Source organism: Dinoponera quadriceps, unplaced genomic scaffold (genome assembly GCF_001313825.1).
Source record: "Dinoponera quadriceps isolate SergipeBrazil2010 unplaced genomic scaffold, ASM131382v1 scaffold6016, whole genome shotgun sequence".
Taxonomy (NCBI): Eukaryota; Metazoa; Arthropoda; class Insecta; order Hymenoptera; family Formicidae; genus Dinoponera; species Dinoponera quadriceps.
The window spans coordinates 202,393-227,228 of NW_014559916.1; the positions used below are offsets into that span (position 1 = coordinate 202,393).

Below are 24,836 nucleotides of genomic sequence, written 5' to 3' on the forward strand. Positions count from 1 at the left end.
AGGCAGATGTTGATTGAGAGCTTCAGCAATTACTGGAACGACTTTCTGTACAATAACGATCCCACCGAGCGGCCGGAGATCCTTAAGAAGCGAATAGGGTTATTCCAGTGCAGCAAGATCGCGGTGATAGTACTGGTCTGCACCATGAAGGAGCTGGCCAGGTATTTCATTTGTTCCCTCGACATTGGAGCGTGATCGTTTCTCCCTCTTTCTCTCTCTCTTTCCCTTTCTTTATTTGACAATTTGTCTTGTTAAAACATATTTTATAATATTTTATATAAGATATTTCATTTGTATAAAGTCTCTTCTTTTCTACGAAGAAATAATGTTTCAATCAAATATTTTGACTCAAATCAAATATTCTTGTATAAAGGGATACGCTTCCGTGAGTAAATAGATAAATAAAAATACGTCAAATGAAATATTAAATAATTTGTCTTCGTAAGAAATAAAAGGCATAAAAGAAATCATGTTCAAGCAAGCTCGAGTCTCTTATGTAACAAACAGAAGAACGTAGAAACGATCGCTTACGTGTTCGGAAAAATAGATGCTCGAGAGTAAACGTAAGCGATTGACGTCACGCCATCGCTCGGAACTTCGGACGGTAACTCGCCTTGAAACGTTTCTCCAGACAATGCCGAAAGTCAGAGGGGCTGAAGCTCCTGGAAGTCCTGTCGATTGTGCGGCGCGAGTCGGGCAAGCGGAACTTCCATCCCCGGATGGTGCTGGACTCCGCCGCGAAAACCTTCAACCCGGTCGACATATTTTACATGTTCGTCGCGTGGTCCTGGTACATCACGATCACGTCGTTGCTGAAGACGCCCGTGCTGCTGCTGCGTGAACTGCGAGCTCTGAATTCGCAACGCAAGCACTGCTACCCGGAGACCTTGACCTACACCTTATGGTGCTACCTGCCTCTGACGTTCCAAGCGATCCGGGAGGCGGTGTCCATCAGTTGGATAGCCGTGACGGCGCCCAAGGTTGTCCTCGAGGAGCTATTTCTGAAGCACCCGCAGTCGAACCGGCTGCAGACCATCTCGCCCTGCGGCAGGAAGGTGGTGGCCTGGTCAGAGGAAGTCGACGTCGAGTTTGTACGCAAGATCGCCAACGTGGCCGGCGTGACCGAGGCGGAGATCCTGTTGACGGCCACCGTGGACGCCCTGAGGGAGTACTTCAGGCACTCGACCACCAGCATACCGAACGACGTGTTCGCGACAGTGAAGTTCGTCAGTCAGCGAGAGATCTTCCTGCGGAACCACGAGGCTCGAGGTATCCTGTGCCTCGCGTTACCCACCCGGACGCCATTGTTCAACGACGATCTCATCGAGATACTGCAGGTGAGAATAAGAGCCGGGTGGTCGCAACTAGTTATCATTTTTCATCTCCTAACTATAATTTTTTTGGTTTAACCATCGGCTAACTTACTTATTTGGCCATTATCTAGCTACTAGGAGAAGCGAATGTTACATTGCTGACGTCAGTAGTGACGTTAGACACAAATTTATTACCTCGTGGTTAGACACCCTTATGGAAAAAAATTAGTCTTAAATCAAGAATAGATATTCTCATATATAAGTAAGAATATTGTAATCTTCTTAGAGAACTTTCAGTCTTGATTTGATTAAATTTGTATCGATGCAAATATTATTACTTGAACTTAGTGAAAATCTTCTAAGAAGATCGTAATATTCTTGCTTTTATATGAAAATATCTATTTTTTATTTGAGACTAATTTTCTTCCGTGCACGAGGTTCAACTAGGATAGTGTCAGCGGACGCCGAAAAGTTATTATCTACCACTGCTCCTTAGATTATCCAACGGAACGTCCAGGACGCCAGGTCCAGGCAAAGCGCGATCTACGCCATCACAGCGGCGGAGACGTCCCACGGACTGATCTCCTCCTGTGTGCCCTCCATCCTCTTAAAGCTGCTGCTAAACCAACTCTCCAGAAAATATTCTCTTTGCTTGACGCACGTAGACGGGGATTTGCCCGTCGAGGGAGTAGATACTGCGGTCTATTGGCGACCACCGCAGGGAAATTGCAGTACGCATCGATTATTGGATACATCTCTGCGGTCGTTGTGAACGAAATGGCCGATGTTTATGGCTCGTAAAAGTACAAAACTCTAAATGCATATATATATATATATTTATTTATTTATTTATTTATTTTACTTTTTATTAATTTCGTATACTTTCAACAATATTTCCATCAGGGCAGTTGCAAAATAAACGTTCTGCTGAAACGTGCTTCATTGATATCGGTGGATTTTAATAGCTCACAACTCAAACTATTGTTAGCTCGCCACTTATGCATTGATTTTCGACTCTAAACTTCAGATTACTCTTGCCGTACGAGCTTGCTTGTACGATAACTGGAACACCCTGTGTATGTGTGCGTGTTATATATGCGTATATGTATACAGGCGCGCATATATGCCCACATACACACACGCACACACACATAATAATTATATTAGTTTTATTTTGTATCTCCGCATTTTTCGCGCTCGATACCGCGAATACTAACGTTGTAAATACGTGCATCGAATTTTCGTATCAGGCTTAAATATTGTGGCGACCCTCGTTCTTTCTTCTTTTATACGCATGCTTGTTGTGTTTTCACACAGTTATTTAAAGACTTTACACGAATTATAACGATATTGAGCATGCTAATTCATCTACATTTTACAGATTTGTCCTTATTACAAATGATCGTCGCGCACAATGCTACGGGATTTCAGTTACGCTTCGTTCACAATTTTGATTCTTTGCGATCTCTGTGAAATTCGGTGTATAAATCCCAATAAAGGAGGGAGAAGGAAAGATGCTTGTCCTTCTGTTTGATCTCCCAAAACTCTTATTATGCACGTTGCGCATACACGCTGCGATATGCTCGTAGCATTCGTGGACTCGGGAAATGTCGTCTTGAAATATATACGTCGATATACACACAGTTATGTGAAAATGATTCGTATAAATCCGAGGTTCTTAACCCTTTATGTGCTACGTGGACTCCCTTGGCAACTTGACGAAGGCTCGCGAAGCCTTCATCGCCGGAAAAAGAAATTATGATGTAGTAATATAAGTGCTTCTTTATTAACCCATTAAATATCAACATACATTTAAAATATACGCAAGCTTAAGTTACAATGTGAAGATATAATCCTTTCCTCTCGTTTCTCTCAAGTTCACGGGTCGTGTCTGCGATCTCATGACGGAGCTTTCGGGAATTTACGCAGCCCGGGTTAAGAACCCCTCTAGTATAAATAAACATAAATGTGTGTATGTATGTGTGTGTAGTTACATTATTTTGGTATCGGGCATGATGTATTACTAATTCGGGGGGCAACACAGGGCAACGTATTTGATGCTAGAGCTATGCACCAGGTATTATTCGTTCTTCTTCATCAGTTCGTGCGTCGGGCGGTCCTTAACGGCTACCTGTTGATTCTTATTTTCCGCGAGTTGCGCTTCCATCTCGCCCGAGAAACCGAATTCGTTCACCCTGGTGTGGTCGGTCTTGTATATCCATCTTTGGTACAAAAATATGAAGAAAACGATGTCGTCACGGAAGCAACCGATCCTGTACAGGGTCGGCATCTTTATCACAAATGCAAAGATATCGTCGACGAACGTGTTGAGGAATTTGTAGGACAGCATACGCCACGGAAGATGCGCGACGCTCTTCAGTTTGTAGTTGATGAACAGCTGCGGCGTCATCATGATGAAGCCGAAAGTCAGCAGGAACCCATACAGCATGTTGAGAATCCAGGAGTACCAGCCTTTGTGCTCCAAGTACATGAGCGAGTAGATAGCGTATCCTCCTAGCAGCGGGTATAAGGCCCATGATAGGTACTTGAAGGCGAGCCTGTCGTACTCCTTCGTGGAAGACTCCACGTATGAGCCTTTGTCTTGGAATGATATCTTCGGGAAGATCCCGAGTACCTTCACCTCCCGGTTAACGTTGATGTCGATGACCTTGTTGATCTTCCACACTTCAATACACAAGCCTATCGCGCAACTGATGCGCACCACCGTGTTTGTCTCGTTGTCTAGAACGTAAAGTAGAACAACGAGAGACTGGAATACATTGAAAAATACAGAGCGCACAGACAGACCCTCCAAGGACTTCCGGTTGTTCCAAAATTGAATATCTGTGTGAAAGAAGAAGAATATAAATGAGAAAAAAAAGAAATATCTACTCGGAAAATATTACGAAGGCTCGTGTGTGATGTCTACTTGAACATGTGTTAGACAGATTTTTATGCTTACCATTTTTAAATGCTAAAAATTCAAATACACTATGCAGAATTGACACAATTATGGTCAATCCTAGTAGATATGGGTTTGTCTCGAGTAAAGTCTCCTTCAAAGTATCTTGATCATTATCATCTTCACCAGCTACATCTCCTAAATGAATAATAATAGCAATAATAATAATAATTAATTAATGAAAACTTAAAATCAACAGCAGAATTCTACGTTTTAAATTGTATAAATGTGCACATACGCACATGCGTAGGAAGAAGCGCGCATGCAAATACTTTTTTTAAATGTAACAAACCCATAAACGATGACGTCCATTTATTTCTAACAGATTGAGCTGCATAAATTTGCCATTTGAACAATGAAAGTGGCTGATAAGTCAATCTGAGTTCTAACTGCTCTACAGTATTATTCAACGGTTGATAATCCCTTTGCATATTCCAAAAATCATTCATATATATTATTGGCTTATATGAATTCCCACCAGGTAAAAAATATATATCTAAAGAAGAAAAATATTTTCAATACTTCATTGTGAAAATAGTACTTCATTTAAAGACGTTATAGATATTCAATAGTCTGCCATATTTAAGGTCATGCCAAGGTTGCCATAGACCTCAAAAACAGGAAAAAATAATGGAAATTTAAATTGGTCAGGTGAAACCTGAAAAAGTCAGGGAAAGATGTAAAAAGGTTGTGATTTTTAACATCGCTCATAATTCCCTTAAATGCTCTTATCTAAAGGGAATTTTTAATTCTTAGATGGCTCTTATTAAGAGCCATCTTTTTTAATATTACATATACATATATATATATATATATATATATATATATATATGTATATATAATATTTATAATGAAAACGTTTAAAACTCGTGCATTTTACAAATCTTTTTTACATGTTAGGGCTATGGCACATAGCCAAACTTAACCAGTAAAACAGAAGCAGTAAAAAAAATAACTAATCAGTTGATTATTCCTTGACTGTAAGGAGAATAATAAAAAATGATTGGTCAATTTTATTCAGCGTTTTTATTCAATCACTTTTTTCTCTTATAACTGCATTCTTTTCTTCAATATGCATTTATTTTTTGTTGATCTAAATTTGCATTCAAGATTATATTACGTTACCAAACATTTCTAAGTTTATTTTGCTCTAATAATATAAACTACCTATCCTGCAATCCCTGTTTCAAAACGTTAAAATTTAAAATTATATATTGATCGTGGGAAATTCTCCGCTATCGTTTAGAAAACATAGAAAAGTCAGGGAATTTCAAAATTCATTTTTTTGTGGCAACCTTGCATTAACGATGTTAAAGTTTCGGCCAATTATCTTACAAAAATAAGTATTGCTAATTTTAGTGTCATAATCCTATACATATTTACATAAAAAATAAATTGTAAATACGAACTTACATTCATCCAGTGGCTGTGGTACTTGACCATATACCCAATTGGTTTGATCAACCACCAAATTAACAGTCAAATTTGGATGCCAGTGTGAGACATACTCTTGATCCATCAGCTCAGCTTTCTGCAAAAGATGTTACACATTCAGAGAATACGCTTGTTATATGACGGAGCAACTTTAAAAGTTAAATAATACACACCTCCAATTCCTCTTTGCTAGCTGTGGTTTCACCAGTTAATAAATTATGCCTTTTCTGATATTTGATTCTCTTAAATTTATTCAACATTTTTTTCGTATAAGACATATAGTCACCAGCGTAGACTCCCTTACCAACCTTAGGATTTGGTGATTTGCCACTTTTCGTTATATATATGTGAAGATAGATAGAGCCATTCATTTTCAATCTTTCTGAGGGAATAAACGAATATTCGAGAACTCTGGAGCCATCTTGATCTGGCCCACTATACCAATCTCCGTAAACTAATCCTTCCTCAAACCAAATCAAAGATCGCGAGTCATTGAAACTTTTAAAGTTCTCAGATTCTGACAGATAAACACTAAGATCAAATAACGTTCCGTTCGGGAATATATTTACAGCTTGTAAGCGTGTATCACTAATGGTATTGGGAGACTTGGAATTATTATCAGGACGTCTAAAGAAGCTACTAATAAAATAAATTATGAGAGCCCTTATGATTATCGACTTTGTTATGGCAAAAAATGATTCTAAGCGCGATGGCTGAGGTTTCCTTCTCTGTTCGTCATTGTCTGCATTTACCTGTAAGAAATATATCCTTCAGTTATGAGCCTTATCTTGGTATATGCACTCACATAAACATATATATCATTCATGTGTTAATTTTGCTATTTTTTTTTTTTACTTAAAATGTCACCGAACAGGTGACGTATCTTTCGTGAGTAATTTCAGACGTTAATTACAAGTGCACTATCACAAGATCTTTCATTAAAAAAGAATCACGTGTACACAGAAAAAAGTGCTGATGCAAGTAAATTTTCAACAGTAATTGTCATCATTCTTGCGGAACATTTTATTGAAGATCACACGAATATGATCAAGGCAAGACACAATTTTTACGCACATTTCTCTCGTCATTATTCTGTTCATTAGTCGGGACCAGTTCGCCGTTGGGTTGATTGTTATCCATGTTTTCAGTGACAGCTACTTCTTCGCAGTCACGATGACAAACCTCGGTAACTACCATTTTTCTTTTAGATCCCGTGTTCCTTCAGGTCTGCTCCTCCATTAAATAAACGACACGTAGCAGTGTGTAATGAACGCATTTGACAGATGTTGTTGTCGGTGGCGCTGCCCGCGGCGCAGAAAGATCGTAGGATAGATTGCTTCCAGCCAATCAAGATCAAAGCGAGTCGAGATTGAAATTAGTCGATTCGTCGAATCTAGGGTCCATTTTCTATTGCTGCACTGACTTCACTAGCCTGCGTGGCTTTTCTTTTCCTCTCTTTCTTGAGATTTGATGAGGAAAGAAAGGAAAAGAGAACTAGTGTAAAGCGGGGTCTGCAATGAGAATTGAAGCTCGAAGCCTTGAGAAATTGACCAATTACAGTTGATTATTCTCCTCACATTTGACTGTGATTAGTCAATTTCTTAAGGCTTAGAGCTTAAAGCGCCTATTATAAACTGGAACTAATAGAAAACAGATCTTTACATCAGGGAGAATTCACATTACCGGCGCGAGTTCTGATTGTATATTCTATAGATTTACATAATATATACATGTCTATATGCAGCAAATATGCACTGGCATATGTTATGTGTATACATAAGATATACATCGTGTATTTACATAATATATACATCATGTACACGTATAACATGTCAGTGCACATCTGTTGCATATAGGCAGGTATATATTATAGGCATTCATAGAATCTAATTCATTGAATCTAATATCAATTGCATCAAATCGCCGAAAAGTGATTCTTCTCCATGACAACACTCGGCCCCACGTTGCTATAGCCGTGAAACAAACACTGATGAAGCTCGAATGGGAGGTTCTCCCGCACCCAGCGTATTCTCCGGACTTTAACCCATTAAGCGATTACCATGTTCCCATCTTTGCAACACGCTCTGGAACATACATACACACTTCCATAATTACGGAGAAGTCGAAAATTAGGTTGCTGAATGGATTTGCTCAAAAGAGACCGTCCTTTCGTCGCGGAATTCGACTTCTGCCAGAAAAGTGGAAAAAAGTCATAGCTTCCGACAGCAAGTACTTTGATTGACGTATTCACACATTTTGTTATTGAAATAAATGTTCAAAAAATACAAAAAATAGCGGTTTTCAATGCAACCTTCTAATACATAGAAATCGTCATGCAGTTCATTTCGTTGCTGCATAAAAGTAATTTCTAATTTCAATAAATATTTATTCTTATTTCTATGTTCTATTATGTACAGGGCCTTAACATTTATATTGTTGACGCAACTCAAGATCGAATATTCGTTACGAACTAATTAAGAATGAGTATAATACAGATCGGAGAAAATTGACTTCGTCTGAAATTTATTTTTCTCTCAAAGATCGTGCCGAATACAGAACAGGACGATCCTATTGCGCCGCGGCAGCGCTCGGCGCAGAACTGGAGGCTTGCGCCTGTTCCTCGCGGATACGATCTTTCTTGAGTTGTCCCATGAAGGAGGCCTTGTCCGCGGCGGTTTGGAAACGGCCGTGTCCGAACTTGGAGCTGGTATCAATGAACTTCAGGTTGATCTTCTCCAACGCAGACCTCTTGGTGTGCACCAACAAAGACTGTAAAATAAATTTTAATCTTATGCAACGTCATTCGCACGCAGATGAACGTAAGTTAATGATGTATCAAGTCAGACCTATCATAATCATTATCATCGTATAATCAATATATTAATTTAGCTCTTGAAATATCATCATAAAAAAAAAAACAACGCGGCATATCGGCTCAAGATTTTACTGATATCGGTGTCCTCACCTTCCTTAGCGTAATCACGCGTTTCTTCGGACCCATACAACATCCCTTGATCATGATGAAGTCATTGTTCACTTCACCGTAGTGCGGGAAACCACCCATGGGCGTGATCGTCTTCTCGGTGAGATCGTACTCTGTCGAAGCGTTGTTCTTCACGATCTACGAAAAACGAAGATAACGTAATTATCGTTGACATCAAAAGAACAAACAATACAACTAACACGTAAATCTTCGAAGAATTCACGACATTTAGCTTTCTGTAACTTGCTTTGGAGGCCTAAAAAGCACGAATACGTCCTTTTAGGTACTATGTGCAAGTGATTTTGATCTGCCTCTTTGTCGATATTTCAAAATCAACCTTCTTGCGTGCTCGAAGATTGAAACAGGGAAAGAGGGGCTCTATATAATCGCTTCGTCGAAATAATTACCTTGCCGTCCTTGGTATGAATGCCTTGGCCGATCCTGTAGATCTTCTTGTTCATCTCGGTACGATGGTGATATCCCTTCTGACCGGCGCGGGCGACAGTGAACGACACGCGGCTAGGATGCCACGCACCGATACAAGCGACCTTCCTCAAGCCCTTGTGGGTTTTGCGCGGCAATTTCTTTGTGTGCCACCTGGACGTTACGCCTAAGTAGAAAAATGTCAATTTTCTCTTCTAAATAAAACCCACGTGCGAATAAACGGAAAACGTTTCTTTTTTTCTTTCAACATGTTAGTCTTTTCTTGTTAAGGACTTCAGTAGGAAGGCAGCATGGTATATCTTCAAGATAATCAGATAATTGCACATCATGCTATTTTCATCATACAGTCCCAAGTCTAGTTTTCTATAAGCATGCTTCTCGTTGGGAGAGGGGACAAGAGAGAGCTCGCAAGCGCGGTTCGAGGACAATGGAGGAGGGAAGGAAGGGGCTTCGAGCAGCACACACAGATATAAACACGGCGTATGAAAACACACCTTTGTAGCCCTTGCCCTTAGTAACTCCGATTACGTCGATCATTTCGTCGCGAGCGAACACGCTGCTAACAGGCACGGGTTTCTCCAGATGTTCGCGAGTCCACTGCACTTTGTCCTCGATAGTGCCGCCATTCAACTGAATCTCCATGATGTGAGCTTTCTTTTGACGCTGTCTCAACAGCTTCATCTAATTGACAACATATGGGTGATATGAAATTGTTCCATTATACGAGAAAATATAGAAACATCTATAATGAAATATCGCCGCCGTGTATATCGTTGTTACCTGAGTATGAGCGATGATGCGAACAACGCTACAATACTTCTGAATCTTCTTCAGATCCGCCTCGATGGACTTGCGGCCGAGATCGTCCTGCCATTTCTTCGACGTTTTGGTGAACGCCTTCTTCTTGCTCTTGTACCTATGGAAAATCAATTGCAATGTCCACCCACATATCCCGTTCCCTGTAATGTATCCTGTAACGTGCCAGTCTCATCGTAATGAGCGAAGACTGAACACATTTCTTGGAACAGCCGTGTTAAAACTCAAGGCTTTAATGGCCATATCCAACTGATTGCTCTCATGATGAAAGTGGAGAGCTAAGGTAACCTTGATTTTAGTATCGAACATATAAACAGTATAACTCTAATGTCAAAATAAACATGCATTGTGAACGTCAAACCACATACATATACTATTCTGCTTCATAAATTTGCATCGTAAATTTATAGGATAAATCTAAATTGCTTTTTAACTAACCAATTCTTATAGAAACGTCTGCGGCAATCCTCCGACAAATGTTCCGCCCAAACAGTGGAAAGCGCTCGAAGGCCATGCGGAGTATTAATGTATCCAACAAGACCAACCACAATCATTGGTGGTGTTTCAAGGATAGTAACTGCCTCCACAATCTCTTTCTTGTTAATCTCTAAAATGCAATTAAGCGATGATTGCCAAAGCAGCTTGTACGAAAACTAAGTACACTTATAAAGCTAGGAAGAATTGTACTAGGTATGGTTTGTCTCAGTGGTCATTGCCCAATGGACTGCAACGAGTTTATGGAATATACCTTGCTTCCATGCATTCTGCACAAAGCAGAGCACAGTGTTGCTTTTCGACACGGCAGTTGAGAATATACTGCATTGAGAGCAGCTCTCATACTGCAATCCAGGAGGATCAATACATTACTGTATCGATCAACTCTTGGATTTACATGTCGCTAGTTCATTCATTATTAGTAAAACACTACGAATGACGATAAATGCCTTAATAGTTTTAGAGCATGTAAGAAAAAAATAGATATTTTTAATAGAAAACATTTTGAAGATAATTCTAATAAAATCTCTTACATTGATATTTTGTTCAGCTCATACACTGTATCATTTACTCTCATATGAAATTTCTTTAGCAACATAAAATAGTTAATTGCTCACTTGATCCTTGACGATCCGCTTCTCTTACGATATGAGTCATACCAGCTTTATAACCAACAAAAGCAGTTAAATGCACTGGTTTGCTAGAATCATCCTTAGGGAAAGCCTTTACTTTTCCACGGTGTCTCTGGGATCTCTTCTTTGGGTAAAATCCCATTGACCCATGTCGAGGGGCACTAAATTTTCTGTGAGACTATGAAACAATGATAGAAATAGTATACACGCGACACAAACGCATTCTAACATTTTTTTTAATAAAAAAGATCAGACCGCCCTAGAATAATATCTTCATGGTTATTCAGTTAAAAACCATAAACTTTTAATCTAAATCATCATGAGTATAATAATGTGTACCATTTGTCATAAAACAATGTACAAGTCGCCACGTGAGCACGTGATGCAATATAATTTCTTCATGGTGTTCACACAAACAAAATATCTATACTACTTGCAATTTTACGTATAATATTACATTAAATACATAAAGAATATATTTAAGATCCTAATGCCTGGTTCTATCTTCATTGTTCATAAATCTAATCGACGATTAACTTGGATTAACTCAACGGAATTTAGCAACTCGATTGATCAAATACCGTGGAGTTAAATTGTCGATTAGATTCAAACTGTGATGGTGAAACTAAGCATAATTGAGATTTAAGTTTAAGATATGATGCCGATGACGAGAAATACCGTGAATTTTATTGAATTCTGAACGATTATAAAATAAGAATTACAGTACGACTTACCATGACGCTGCTACTGAAGAAAATGGAGGATTCGTGCCCGAAAGCCTCACTTATATACTGGTCATTAAGGGCTGCGTTCCAAAACCTTACTCGATGGGCAAAATTATCGACGTTTGAAAAACATCGATGTTCGCTCATTGAGGATGGTATTACATCTAGAGAAAATGTTAGGGACTCTAGAAATTCTCTATCCGACAGCCAATCGGCACATCCGACGGACTCGTCGTATAACGCATTCTCAATGAGTAAACATTGATAATGTTTCGAACGTCGATAATTTTACCTATTCCTACTCGATTTCAGAGTCCTTATTCGCTGAGTGGTTTAGGAGACACCCTCTGGGTTCCCTAGAACCAATACTGAGTAAGTGGAGTAAATTGGAGTCTCTAGTCGAATATTATGTGGTGCTTTCTATTTGGCGACACAAGTCGACACAATCATCATTTTGTCTTTGTTCCTCATTCAATGAATAACAAAGATAGGATGATGCTGCATCACCAGATAGAAAGCACCAATGATCTCTTTCTTTCTCTAATCTCAATTCAATCTCCAATATCTCGTTTGAACAGACAGGATTCCATCAAGCGACCCCACATTGAAACTAGTTGAAAAGTCGCGTTTCAAACTTCTCAAATGAACAAAACTTGTCACCCAAATTATTTGTTCTTTATTGGTTCGAATTTTTTCGAAGATTCATTCGCCAATGAAATCGTTTCAGGAACACATTAAATTTAAATTACGAGGAACGATTATGTCTCCTGTTTCCCAACAGACTACAGTGTACAACGGTGTGTCCTCTCACACTGACACGAGAACACGAGGTGTTTTCATATATTAATAATTATAAGTAACGTACTATTTATCGCTATATTCTACCGTAACAATCTATTATAATTCATTGTGCGCAAGGGGATCGCGCGTGCACTTTGAAATAAATTAAACACGATAACATCATGATAAAGAGAACACTCTCTGCTCCGCACGTATAACATAGAATATTAAAACATGCAACAAAATATTTACAAGTCCATACATCCTGTTAGTTTAGAATGCACGCTTGGTCGAGGTGACACGCGCCAAACGGATTTTCCTATACAGTAGAAGTTGTATCTAAGAACTTCGTTACAGAGAATGAACAGTATATACGATGTCCGACGGTGCGACGTCCAACAAAAACGACCTTTGTTTCTCGGTACGCTCTAACGCTAATAGTTTTGTCTCCGGAAAACAAATTCTCTCATTGGACATTGGCACATCGGTACATCGGAAACCGAGTAAATCCCTTGTCAATTGCGAATCACAAAGCACATAATTTTTTTTCTGTATTAAACGCCTAAGTTTTTCTTCATTATGTATATTAAATTTCGTTATTCCGCCTTAAGAAACTTCTTTTCTTTCCTCTTGATAGGATTCTTCTTGCAGTTGCTGTAAATATTATTGAGATCAAACGCTGCCTTCACATTGTCCTGAAAACGTCAAAGCGTGTAAATAAGAGAAGGATTTGAATTATTCAATGAAGATTAAGAGCAAATAGAATTATACTAGCATTTTGAAATGAGACTCAAATGGCACATACTATTGAGAAGAGAAATTTAATGAGTTTTCCTTTGTGATCCGCATATGGACGTCGTTCCATTTCCTTGCCATCTTTGAAGAGTATCAACGTTGGCAATTGTTTGCTGGTGCTGGCATCGCTGACACGATACTTGGTTGCTGCATCTGGATATCTGCCAACGTCTACTTTGCCAAATTTAAAGTTTTCCAACGCATACCTGCAAGGTAGTTCTCAATGTAGCAACACATACATCTTTTTGTGATCAAGGAAGAAGTCGAATTGCAAAACATTTACTCTGCAGACAGCTCGGAAAATATTGGCGCAAATGTTACACAGGCTGGATTCCATGCAGTGTAGAATGCTACTAGCCAGACCACCCTTGTGTCACGTTGTATTTCTTCCTGCAATCCATTGGCTCCATGTAGATAGACAACGTTTTCGGGACCTTGATATGTTGGCTCTGGCAACACTAATCCACACACTGTGTACAAAATGCAACATATCGTATTACTTTGGTAACAAAGTCACTTAGAAATCGATATAACTTGAGACATCTACTCACATATAAAAATAAACGCAAACAAAATGCCCATTCGCACATCCGCGTAAAACCATAGGATTAAATTCGCCACTTTGGTATACACAAAACTAGAAGTTAAGTAATTGATCATGGTTACACTACCAGTTTTCCTTGTCCTTATCATGATGACAATCATGAGAAAAAAGAGGATCTCTGTTTCCCTCTAAAATGCAAAAGATCGTTAACACAATGTTAAAGTATTATTAAACTTATTTTAATAAAATTGTACACACACACGCACACACACTAGAACACATACCCCGTCGAGCTCGCAGTCATTTTTAGCAAATATGTAATTACAGACTATAGGAATGCGCTTTGAGAAGATGTAAGAGATACTGAGGAGGATATTTATGAAGTAGTATGGCTTCAAAAGCAATCTCAGGTCTTTCTTGAAAGACATTCTCGTAGAAGGTACGAGGTACAACGTGCTACTGCGACCACGAAGATCAATGAGTTCGCGGATTGCACTGCTTCGCAGTGTAGGTCGAGTATTGTCACACAATGTTATTGTGATCTATTATAAAATATTTGTCGCCCCTCTGACAACTCTCCCCTGGAATGAACACTATCTCGTGCACATAGCAGACAAGTTCCGTCGACTATTTCGTACAATTGTGGCGATAGATTCATGCGGAAAGAGTGTCGATACACCTTGCCACGGGCTATCGGAATCATTGGCATAAAAACATGGACGAGCCTTTTAACCTGGAGTGCTTGTGATAAGCAGGGAGGGGAGAATGCAGACGTTTCGCTTCAAAGCGCCTCTGTGGGCACAAAAGTGCACCTTAAACCACATGGACAATTTGCTCTGTAGGTAATGTTGCAATTTCACAATTTTCATTTTGTTCTATGCTTTATACACACAGGGAATATCTAAGAGACATCTCGCGCCTGCTTCTAAATCGACGATTAAGATCCTCAGCAGAATGGTTGACCTATAGTTTTAAAACAATATTCCATTCCTTAAATCTTTATCTATAAATTATCATTTATTTTTTTGTATATGATTTATCATCAATCATAAACAGAACGGCTTTTTAGTTTAAGAGTCGAGAGATAAAACAGTCATTATGTGTTACTTAAAGACTTAAGGCATCAAACATTGTCTTAAACCGATAAGTCAGCCATTCTGCTAAAGGCAGGCCCTAACTCAACAAAATTGACAATCAAATTAGCCAATTACTGACCAATGTGATTGATCAATTCCATTGAGTTAATCATTGGCCGCGTTCAGCAGAACGTTTAGTTTGCAACTGTTGGAAGTTTCTTGTGCTGACATTGGATTATTCCTGTAAATCTAAACGAATAATCCAATCTCAGCTTAGAAAACTTTCAATAGTTGCAAATTAAATGTTCTGCTGAACGTGGCCATTGATTTAAGATTGAAAAGGATCCTGGAAGTTGTCCTGTTTTTACCGAAAATTCGTTAGTGCTATATTCATTACTGGCTGCATAAAATTAAAAACCCGTTTGCACAATTGCAATACGCACGTTAATGCAGACGAGGACGGTTGACTTTATTCGAGAAACGAGAGAAAGCGGCAAATTATAAAACTTTTTTTCGTCTTTCAAATAAAGTCAACAGTTCTCGTCTACATTGACATGTGTACTGTAATTGTGCAGAAGGATTTTTAATTCTGTACTGTCAGTAACCAATATAGTACTAACGAATTTTCGGTAAAATGGACGACTGCATCCCTTTAAACCATGATGGGAAAAGCAACGAAATCGGATACATCTAAATTTTAAGTAGACTTTCATTAGTTTAAGGTTTTTAACTTCATTTTCAGCGCTGCAATTAATGAAGCCTAATAAAAGAATATTTTGTATATTATCATCATTTACAATGCATTTATGTTGTTCCGGACACTTAGTGATAATATATGTTCCACTTGATTTTCTCTCAAAACAAGAATCCGTCAAACAAATCAACAATCTATGCCATTCACGTCGCGCGTACAGTACGGCGAGTAGTTGCTACACTCCACTGAGAGCAACTTCGGTCCCGAGGTTGGGGTCGCGACGTAATAAGGAAACTTGGCCATCCCGTTACACGCTGCGCCGTATTCCCCCTTTGTGTTCAACGCGATTACCCCACCGAAGAAGGTGGGATAATGCTGGGCAATTCTGTTAATAGCCGCTCGAGCGGCCACGGTCGGCGTTGCCCCATAACGCATCTCTTCCACGGCTAAGAAACTGTAAGCAAAACATTATTTCACTTGATCGTAACAGATAACGTCGAGACATTATTTATAATCTTCAGATACCGATGATGAATTCGACGATCAAATTCGAGCGTTAATTTCGACCTGATTGAAAATGAAATCAATTTCGCGCACCGATACATACCTTGGCAAAAATCGCATCATAATATCCCCGTCACCGGTGCCAGCTGCCGCGCCGGCCGCTTGATCGGCGTAAGCGCCAGCTCCCGCAATAGGAGAGTCCCCGATACGACCGGGTATCTTGTTCTTGGCGCCGTTCGTCGAAGTACCGGCTGCCATACATCCCTCTGAATCTATTGCCAGCATACCGATCGTATCGTGATTGTCCTCGCTTCCGATTAACAAGTCGTTATCGCTGTTGTTTTTCATGCTGCTTGGACGATACGGTCCGCAGCTGGTAGTAGGATCCGGCAGCACGTTCTAAAAATACCCAGAGAGTCAATAAATGATTTTTGAGAGAAATATAATTGGTCGAATAAGATCGATTTATCCAACGATCGAAACGATCTCTATCTATTCTTATATCTTTATATTCTCGCAACATGTCGTTCTTATCGATACAGTGTATATCAAGAACAATATCAAGAACAATTGATTTGATTCTATCGACTCTGTCAGCTGTTTGATAAAAAGACAGGGGAACAGAGTTTTATATTCTTACAGCTATACCTTCCAGAAATTGGGTTGACACTTCTTCTCCTTCCATTGCTGCCACATGTTCTTGGACTCATCTGTTTCTAAAGATTCTTTCTTGAATCCCATTTGCAGGGCAAAGTCTGTAGCTAAACTGCCGCCTAACAAAGAATGCTTGGTATTCTCCAACACTTTACGAGCCACTGAAATAGCGCTCTTCACATCTCTCAAGCCTCCCACTCCACCCACGTCCATTGCCACTCTGATCAAGAAATATATATTTTTCTCTCTTTATCAATCCAACCCAATATCATATCCAATGGTGTACATTCTTGTTAAGTAAAATAGCAAACACTGCCACAGGCATTATTATTTCTACTACCCATCCATGATCAAAGCATCCAACGTAGTTTCTCCAGTCTCATCTGGACTACCACCGAAACCTACAGTCTTCCTACATTGTAGCTCTTCACACAAGGAACAGCCCTCTTCTATCGCATCCAGAGCGCTTCTCTTCTGATTATGGATTACGTCCCATGCTTTGAAAATAATCGAGGATATTTCTTAATTCGCAGACTTAGAGATTCTGCCATAATGTTTATATGTTGGATTGTTTTGTAAAAACACTACTGTAAGGTATATACTGTAAAATGTATAAGTACCTTTTTCAGTAGCTTCCTTGTAATCCCAAGTAATCACTATGACAGGAAAATTGTTATTTGAGATGTTAGCATCTTGTTCGCCTATTGTCTTTGCAAACAAACAGATTTCCAACAGGAAGACTCCAACAAAACCGATGAGCTTCATCTCAACTGCAGCTTCTGACGATACTAAAGGTATTGAGTATGTTGTTGCGAACTTTGTACTGAAAAATACAAGAAGATAACTCTAGTGAAGTGGGGAAACTTATCTCTGATAAGTTGAAAATACCTGTTTGTATTTACTGACACTAATATTTCTGTTGTAGGTGGATGCGTTTGTCTCACTGTTGTCACTTGGTGTAGCGGAATTTTCCAGTCAAGACCATGATTAAAATTTTGGAGCTTTATTCATCATTTGTTTGCTTGATGAATGTTACAGGATGCGTTCGGGGAGCTCGTTATTAGCTCCCGAACGTAACCACAGTATAATTGTTAGTTGATAATATAACTGTATGTGTACGTTTATGTATTGCAATATAGTTTAAGCATTATCATAAATTATTCATAGTGCAGATGTCTATAGAAGCCGGAATACATTGCTATCGGAACAAAGCAATATGTCAAACATTGCGAAAAACCGATATTGTTTACACAACTCCACTTGAAAGCTGGAAAAGTTCAATGAGCGCTTTAGGTCGTTCAAATAACTCCCACCCACAATGCATTGCTTCGCGCACTTTGCAAATGAATAACAATGTACGAATAGGTTGCCAAATATTTGCTTCATTTTAGAATTGGTTCGATGTTATTTGCTCTATATTCAATATCATATGAGTTTAAAAAACTTTCTTTTTTAATTCTTGTGCAACATGAAGAATGTAGCTTGTTCTTTTTAGCTTCACAGTGCTGCTGAAATGTTTTCCTTTGCTAAAAAGAACAAACTTAATGAAGAATTTCAGAACGCATTTGAAATCTATCGTGTTACTGCTGCCCGTCGAAATAAACAAATACAAGATTCGAGTTTACGCAGCTGATGTGTCAAAAATTTCGCGATTATGGCCGATTTGGACGAGTACAGGGAGCGCGTACGACTAATTAGACAATATGCGCTCGACCATGACATTTCGGAAGCTCAGACCACAGAAATATTTCAAGCTTGTTTCCAACAATTAGAAGCGAAATATTCGAAAAAGCCAAGCAGACTGTTGAAACTATTGCAGCTGCCTTATTTACTCTTTGCCATTTCATTCGTGCTGATAACTTTGTACAATCAAAGATGGTTAAACGATATACTCGTAAAACTTTCCCAGAACTCCATTTATCCAGGTTTATATATCTTGCGTAAGGTGGCCGTACCTGTTATCGGTTTATATCCATCGTTATCTGGTTTGTAAATATAACTAAATATAAGTATAATTATAGCTATAATTATAGTTACATACAAGTATAACTATGTATAAGATATTGCGCAAGTTAACATTTCTATATAACAAATGTTTCAAAATATCTCTTTAGGAACAATTATATAAGAAATATCTTAAGCTGAATACATTTTATTATATTTGTCATTTTTTTCAGAGTTATATGACGAGTGGTGCTTGATAGAGAATCCATATTTTTATGTCAACGATATGGACTGTTGGGCCTGCACTGTGGTTCATTCCGTACCAGATTTGACTGGTCACAATATCAGTAGGTCTTTCAACATTGGTATACCGTACACCAGAGCTGAGAACGATACGCAAGTCAAGATGAATGATCTAGTTAATGTATATTGGAGTAACCACAATGTCTTTGATCAGGACGCCAAAAGAATCATCTCTAATAATGAATCTCTGAAGTAAGTTCTCACACGTAATTTTCATACCTGATGTTAAAGCAAAATCTTTAATTTACAGAGGGAGAATACAAATTGCACCATATTGGACATGATAAGACATGATAAATGTGCATTAAATATGTTTATTTAGAACCATACGTGACGTCATGGTTAATAGAATGGACATATATTCGACCAATTCTCTTACAACTCACGTGTCATGGAGAATAAACCGTATGAAGCCCAACAGGATATTGCGAAGGTTATTCCCGAAGCCAACCGAAGCTCCAATTTGGTGGAGTCAAGGCACAGAGAAATTTGTCTTTATCGACGAATCAAAGTCACCACCTTATTCACTGGTAGGAAAATAGAATCGTTTTTGCCATACTTCACAAAGATACAATAATTCATTTGTGCGTCAAAGAAAAAATTTTCTCTGGCTCTCAAATTTATAGTCAAAAAACTGTTGAATAAGCTAATAAGAATTAATACTGATTGTTATTTGCAATTGTAATATGGTTTTATTTCATTCATGATATAATTGATTCTTTTTTTTTTTTTCATTCATTCTATATTCAGCCCAATCCCGAATGTAGCAATACTGTGATACGATGCGCAGCCGGTGCAAGGCTGATAAAAATGATGCCGAGTTCAGAGTGCGTGCAACATTGTAGGTCTTCCACCATCTTGTTGCCTGCCGGACATACACGTGAGTAGCAACAATTGTTGCAGCGCAGGACCGATTTCTCCTCCTTTTTGTTTGCCGTCATTAATAATACGTTTTCTTTTTCCTTTACGTTTTTAAGTATGGTACAATTGGTGGTATTGGAGGCCCGTAAGTCTGCCTGCGTACAATGCTACTGCTGATCTCTTTATCGGTTATTTAACTTCGTTCTGTTAGCATCACCGATAGGAACCTTCACAATGTGCCAAAACGATGTAGCTGCCTATCGTGTGTACACATTAACGTACACACATCTGAGAGTTGCGTTTAATAAAGTTTCTTATATTATTTTCATCTGCATGTTTTCTTTTATTTCTTCTAACTCGAACATTTAATATACATTTGCGCTGCAGACGTACGAATTTCACATTGTATAGGTTTAAATCTCACAGTGTAATATCTTCTCTTGCGGTAACGCATGAATCGAAGTGAATTTTAGCGGCCTACCAAAGGAATTACCTGAGATCACTTTTCGGCGGTGATATTGTCTAAAATATAGGCGTGTTTAAATTCACAAATTCATAGGCGCGCGATAAAGTGAGCTGCGGCTTCTCACGAGCCGTCTCCTTCGCAATCTTTATCACAATTTAAATAAATTTCTTCCTAAACGATACTCGTGATCTAAGTAAAATACACGTAGAAATGAACAACGATAATATAATAAATAAGTTATGCGTAAATTGTGCTTGTGGAAATTCACTACTACCCTACCCGTACGTGCGATTCGTGCGTGCAGATGCAAATAATAATCAGGGCGGAGGAGCGAATTCGCGCTTCTCATGCCTGCCCGGTTATTTGCATTACTCGCACGGATCCCATAAACTTCCCCTAAGACTTCAATGGACAGAGTATTTCGCTCCTCCATGACGGCGTGCGATTGTCGAGGAAAGGTCTCCTCCGCTTGTGTGAGATATCGGAATGTCACGCTCGAGTCTTATCGCACCATCGGGGGCGTCCGATTCGCGCTTACTCGAACTTCTGTTTGAGCTTCTGCTTGTACAACACAGGCACCAGCGAGAGCAGCGCGAATGCGCACAGCATGATAATACTGTTCCACGACCACGCGTCGCTGGATGATGTCAGCTTATGCAGCGTCTGTCCGGCTTGTATGGCTACGAAGGAGGGCGGCGCGACCCCGAAGAAAGTACCAACGATGAAGGGCGTGATCGGCACGCCGATCACCGGACTGGCCAGATTGATGAACCAGTTCGGCAGCAACGGCGTCATCCTGAGGAACAGCATGTAGTTCAGCAGATTGTCGCGATGTTTGCTCACTATCACCGTCCACTCGTTCGCCTTCTCTGGGAAGTATCGGTACAACAGTCGCCTGCCCAACAACGAGGACAGCAGGTAGCATAGGGTGGCGCCGATCGCGCTGCATGTGCACACGAGCAGAAGCGCAACCGGGAAGCGGAACAGGAATCCCGACAGTATCGAGAGAAAGATGGAGCCGGGAATGGCGAACGTTTGCAGGCTGTTATATTATTTAAGGAATGTAACAAGTGTTCTTCATACATTTGCCCTGTTTATGCCGATCATTTGATATATATATATATATCAACTGGGAATTTTGTGCTAAAATTATCTTTGGCCCGTATTCTGAACTCTCTTTTATCGATTAAAGTGCCTTAAATATAATTTCTCAGCCACTTTTAGAGGCGCTTTTATCAATAAAAGAGAGTTAAAAATACAGGCTTTGATGAGTGTAAATATTAATATTGTAAATTGATATGCCTTTTGACTCGTATCAACTTGATACGCTATTGTTAATATTATTGAAATTAAAATGACTTGATAGAAAGTTGTTATTTAATATGTATATCTAACAGTTGATCTAAATGAGTACATAACTAAAAGATCTGAGCGTATGATATAGTCGAGGATACAAGATGTATGTGATGAATACTCCAGCTAAAACTTGGAAGTAATAGAGATCCTTGTATCGTCCTAATAACTTGCCAAGATTTTTAGCATCCTCTATATAAAGTGGCAACTTCATATGTTGTTTCTCATCTCTGTAAAATACACAAACAATCTGTTATTTATTTGTCATATTTTATATGATATTTGATACATATGAAATGTCAGTGTAGAAAAATATATATCAGACAAACATTTGAACTTACTCTTCTAATTTTGGGAAGCTCATATATACATAAAACAATGCAGTCAGTGAGACTATAAAGATCAATCCAACAGTTAACAACGCTCTCCTTGTCGAAGCCCTCTCATTGGCTGTTTCCAGTACTGATATGATATGAAATATGGGAAAATATACAACTGTGTGTTTAGTAATAGTTTAATAACGGTAGATTAAAATTAAGATTCATATTTTCAAGAAGCAAAAGCATCATATTGAAATCAAGGTTGAAAGAAGAAGAAATTGCTATACATAAAATAAAATTTTGGCAATGAAATCTATAAATCATGTGGTAGGTTATGTAAAGTAGCTGTTGCCCGTCGCGTGAAAACACGAGAGATTTTTCTCACTGATCGCGTCACTTGCGCAATTTTACACGTGTCACTGCAAAAGTGCATCGCGTCATAAACCGACGTGCATACAGAATCGCGTACCAAGTGCGTGCAGATGCATCGCTTCCTGATTTGGGTCACTCGCAAGAAACAACAATTAACGATGCTTCACCTGATCTCGTGTCAACTTGTGAGTTCATCTTTCTTTTCGCTTTTGTTATCTCTCCCATTTCTTTGGAACAATCCTCGAACGGACGCACTTCCTCGTGCACTCTTCCTACCAGTTCTGCCGTCTTCGTGCACACAAGTGCAAATCATGCAGCATTCACGAAGAAACGGCTGATGTAAATGAATTGGAAAGCTTAAGGCTGACACGAACAATATTGATAACATGTAAATCAACGGAGGTTGCGAGCTTAGCCAGCTGTGATTGGTCGGGCTCGAGGGGATTGAGGCGAGAGACTGATTGCTTGCGAACCCGATTGGCTATGCTCTTATATCTCAGTCGAAATCAAAGATATAGGTTATTCCAGTCCAATCCAATCGTTAATTATCCACTAAACAGATTCGTTCTGCTAATACAGTCCGGTTCCACCATCATAATTTAAATCCAATCGATCAATAACTTAACAAAATTGACCAATTATATTGGCCAATTAGCTAAACCGCAATCAATGCAATTCGTCAATTCCGTTGAGTTAATCGTCGTTTAGTTTTAAATTATGACGGTAAAAACGAGTATGAAAGGGACTTCCTCTATTTTCGATCAGATTAATCGACCATTAACCCGTCAGTTCCCAAATGAATTGAAACCACAAATTTCTGTTTCCTCTTAGGAAATCTCATGTTTTGGAACCTAAGGAAACCAAATTTATAGTTTTTGAAAATTTATTTATTTATTTATTTATTTATTTTTTCGCTTTTATTCAGTGTTGACAACTTTTAGTTGACAACGTTTTAGAGTCACTAGTATCTAAATTGAACACTTAGAGCTATGTTATAGGTTAGCAGTGTTATTTCGATGGTTTATAAATCAAAAATATTGTGCCACCTGGAGGGTGCATTGGGAATTAACGGGTTAATTGGCAGAATTATTAACAGTGATTTCCAGATATTGTCATCCAACGATATAACCAGAAAATGAATCATTTTGCACGTATTAGCGAAATAAAACAGGTAATCATTCAGTATTGACGATTTGAGATGCTGTTTTGTAAAGAACAGAATTTTCTTATTCATTTCAATGACAAGTTATTTTTTTATTATCTACGTTAGCGATTCTAATCGTTGATTAGCTTAAATAGACGTAACTGTTGCATTTGTCGGTTCTATTTTTGCGAACATTATGAAATGGCCCTCAAGAAAGGGAGGTCACTTTTAAAGATCTTCGATCTTTTATCCTTTTCTAATCTGTTTCACATGTGGTGTGTTTTGTACGATTTTGTCTTTTTCGAATCCTTTCCATATGTATTTTGTTGCGATTTTCAAAGGTTTCAAATATACACGCACGGTACATCCGATGCACCGGAAGTAACTTGACACGTAAAAACAATTTTAGGTTACCCTCACGCCGATATTCGATTCAATACCAGAAAAAAAACGGAATGACGACAACGGAGGTTAATCTCACTTTCGTGCCGACGACAGACCAGCTGCAGATGCCGCCCGCAGAACGGTGAAACGCGTGGAACGTGTCGAGATCATGCGCGAGGGTGATACTTTTCTGAGATATCCTGCCGCGAGGACAGGAAATGGAACGACAGATCCTGGCGTGAGTCTTAAAGAGAGAAGTCGTACTCAGGATCGGACTGAGCTAATGTAGAATCTGTTATTGTGTCTTGTTGATGTGATTCTTCTTCATATAGAAAAGTATATACTACATTCAAGTAAATATTGTTTCATATCAAAGTTTATATATTTGCAAGTATACTACAAGTTTGTCACCATCATCAAATTTACTCAAAATATATTCTGAATCCTAGTAAATTTAGTACTTCAATTAAGAATAATAAATTAAAACACTAAAATTGAAACTTTGGTTTACTTATTCAAATTAATCGAATTTAACTTTTCTTCGATAAAAAGTTTATAATATTTTGAAAAAAAGAATAACTCGGCAAAAATGATTATATATAATTATATATAAAATCATATGAATTTTATCCCTATATGTGGTTATATATATTATTATATATATCTATACGAAAAAAATTATGTTTTGTCATTTAATTAAATGTCGATATTATGTACTGTCAGAAGCACAAGTAGCCAAAAATATTTATTTTGACTATATTTGCATATAATTTGTAAACAACAGTATTTTTTCGTTATTGACATATATGATTATATATAGTCATATATGGGCAAATTT

General features: G+C 38.6%; 8 protein-coding genes across 11 annotated transcripts in view; 3 read left to right on the forward strand and 5 right to left on the reverse strand.

Annotated features, from left to right (window-relative positions):
• The first annotated feature begins 6 nt into the window (after positions 1-6).
• LOC106750540 lies at positions 7-2,117 on the forward strand. Its single transcript, XM_014630949.1, has 3 exons — positions 7-161; positions 632-1,337; positions 1,810-2,117. Exons 1-3 carry the CDS (start codon positions 7-9, stop codon positions 2,083-2,085), a joined length of 1,137 nt encoding a protein of 378 aa, XP_014486435.1. The 3' UTR covers positions 2,086-2,117.
• Positions 2,118-3,077: 960 nt separating this feature from the next.
• LOC106750567 (cleft lip and palate transmembrane protein 1 homolog) lies at positions 3,078-6,977 on the reverse strand. Its single transcript, XM_014631009.1, has 6 exons — positions 6,784-6,977; positions 5,883-6,461; positions 5,689-5,806; positions 4,568-4,771; positions 4,276-4,413; positions 3,078-4,157 (listed from the first exon to the last, which is right to left on the reverse strand). Exons 1-6 carry the CDS (start codon positions 6,904-6,906, stop codon positions 3,394-3,396), a joined length of 1,926 nt encoding a protein of 641 aa, XP_014486495.1. The 5' UTR covers positions 6,907-6,977; the 3' UTR covers positions 3,078-3,393.
• A 1,228-nt stretch (positions 6,978-8,205) lies between these two features.
• On the reverse strand, positions 8,206-11,333 carry LOC106750564 (60S ribosomal protein L3). The gene is made up of 7 exons (XM_014631005.1): positions 11,065-11,333; positions 10,391-10,559; positions 9,917-10,052; positions 9,631-9,817; positions 9,100-9,302; positions 8,675-8,830; positions 8,206-8,478 (listed from the first exon to the last, which is right to left on the reverse strand). Exons 1-7 carry the CDS (start codon positions 11,219-11,221, stop codon positions 8,278-8,280), a joined length of 1,209 nt encoding a protein of 402 aa, XP_014486491.1. The 5' UTR covers positions 11,222-11,333; the 3' UTR covers positions 8,206-8,277.
• Positions 11,334-12,462: 1,129 nt separating this feature from the next.
• On the reverse strand, positions 12,463-14,655 carry LOC106750550 (thioredoxin-related transmembrane protein 2 homolog). Its single transcript, XM_014630971.1, has 5 exons — positions 14,208-14,655; positions 13,931-14,111; positions 13,663-13,849; positions 13,390-13,585; positions 12,463-13,279 (listed from the first exon to the last, which is right to left on the reverse strand). The coding sequence occupies exons 1-5, from the start codon at positions 14,349-14,351 to the stop codon at positions 13,181-13,183; spliced, it is 807 nt and encodes a 268-aa protein (XP_014486457.1). The 5' UTR covers positions 14,352-14,655; the 3' UTR covers positions 12,463-13,180.
• A 1,108-nt stretch (positions 14,656-15,763) lies between these two features.
• Positions 15,764-17,840, reverse strand: LOC106750546 (N(4)-(Beta-N-acetylglucosaminyl)-L-asparaginase-like). 3 transcript variants are annotated; one of them, XM_014630966.1, is made up of 6 exons: positions 17,758-17,840; positions 17,472-17,674; positions 17,192-17,348; positions 16,846-17,071; positions 16,301-16,596; positions 15,764-16,147 (listed from the first exon to the last, which is right to left on the reverse strand). In XM_014630966.1, the coding sequence occupies exons 2-6, from the start codon at positions 17,614-17,616 to the stop codon at positions 15,880-15,882; spliced, it is 1,092 nt and encodes a 363-aa protein (XP_014486452.1). In that variant the 5' UTR covers positions 17,617-17,674; positions 17,758-17,840; the 3' UTR covers positions 15,764-15,879. The 3 variants fall into 3 exon arrangements, with proteins under 3 accessions (XP_014486452.1, XP_014486453.1, XP_014486451.1); XM_014630967.1 differs by having other exon boundaries at positions 17,472-17,667; positions 17,740-17,825; XM_014630965.1 differs by having other exon boundaries at positions 17,740-17,825.
• A 639-nt stretch (positions 17,841-18,479) lies between these two features.
• On the forward strand, positions 18,480-20,287 carry LOC106750547. The gene is made up of 5 exons (XM_014630968.1): positions 18,480-18,836; positions 19,029-19,290; positions 19,421-19,628; positions 19,849-19,978; positions 20,076-20,287. Exons 1-5 carry the CDS (start codon positions 18,506-18,508, stop codon positions 20,168-20,170), a joined length of 1,026 nt encoding a protein of 341 aa, XP_014486454.1. The 5' UTR covers positions 18,480-18,505; the 3' UTR covers positions 20,171-20,287.
• A 96-nt stretch (positions 20,288-20,383) lies between these two features.
• On the reverse strand, positions 20,384-22,799 carry LOC106750548 (transmembrane protein 41 homolog). 2 transcript variants are annotated; one of them, XM_014630969.1, is made up of 4 exons: positions 22,638-22,799; positions 22,120-22,240; positions 21,880-22,008; positions 20,384-21,467 (listed from the first exon to the last, which is right to left on the reverse strand). In XM_014630969.1, the coding sequence occupies exons 1-4, from the start codon at positions 22,693-22,695 to the stop codon at positions 20,960-20,962; spliced, it is 816 nt and encodes a 271-aa protein (XP_014486455.1). In that variant the 5' UTR covers positions 22,696-22,799; the 3' UTR covers positions 20,384-20,959. The 2 variants fall into 2 exon arrangements, with proteins under 2 accessions (XP_014486455.1, XP_014486456.1); XM_014630970.1 differs by having other exon boundaries at positions 22,568-22,658.
• A 735-nt stretch (positions 22,800-23,534) lies between these two features.
• LOC106750545 overlaps positions 23,535-24,836 on the forward strand; it is a 27,872-nt gene continuing 26,570 nt past the window's right edge. Inside the window, exons 1-2 of the mRNA XM_014630964.1 lie at positions 23,535-23,641; positions 24,024-24,236. The gene's annotated coding sequence lies outside the window, so the exon portion shown is untranslated. The remainder of the gene's footprint in view (positions 23,642-24,023; positions 24,237-24,836) is intronic.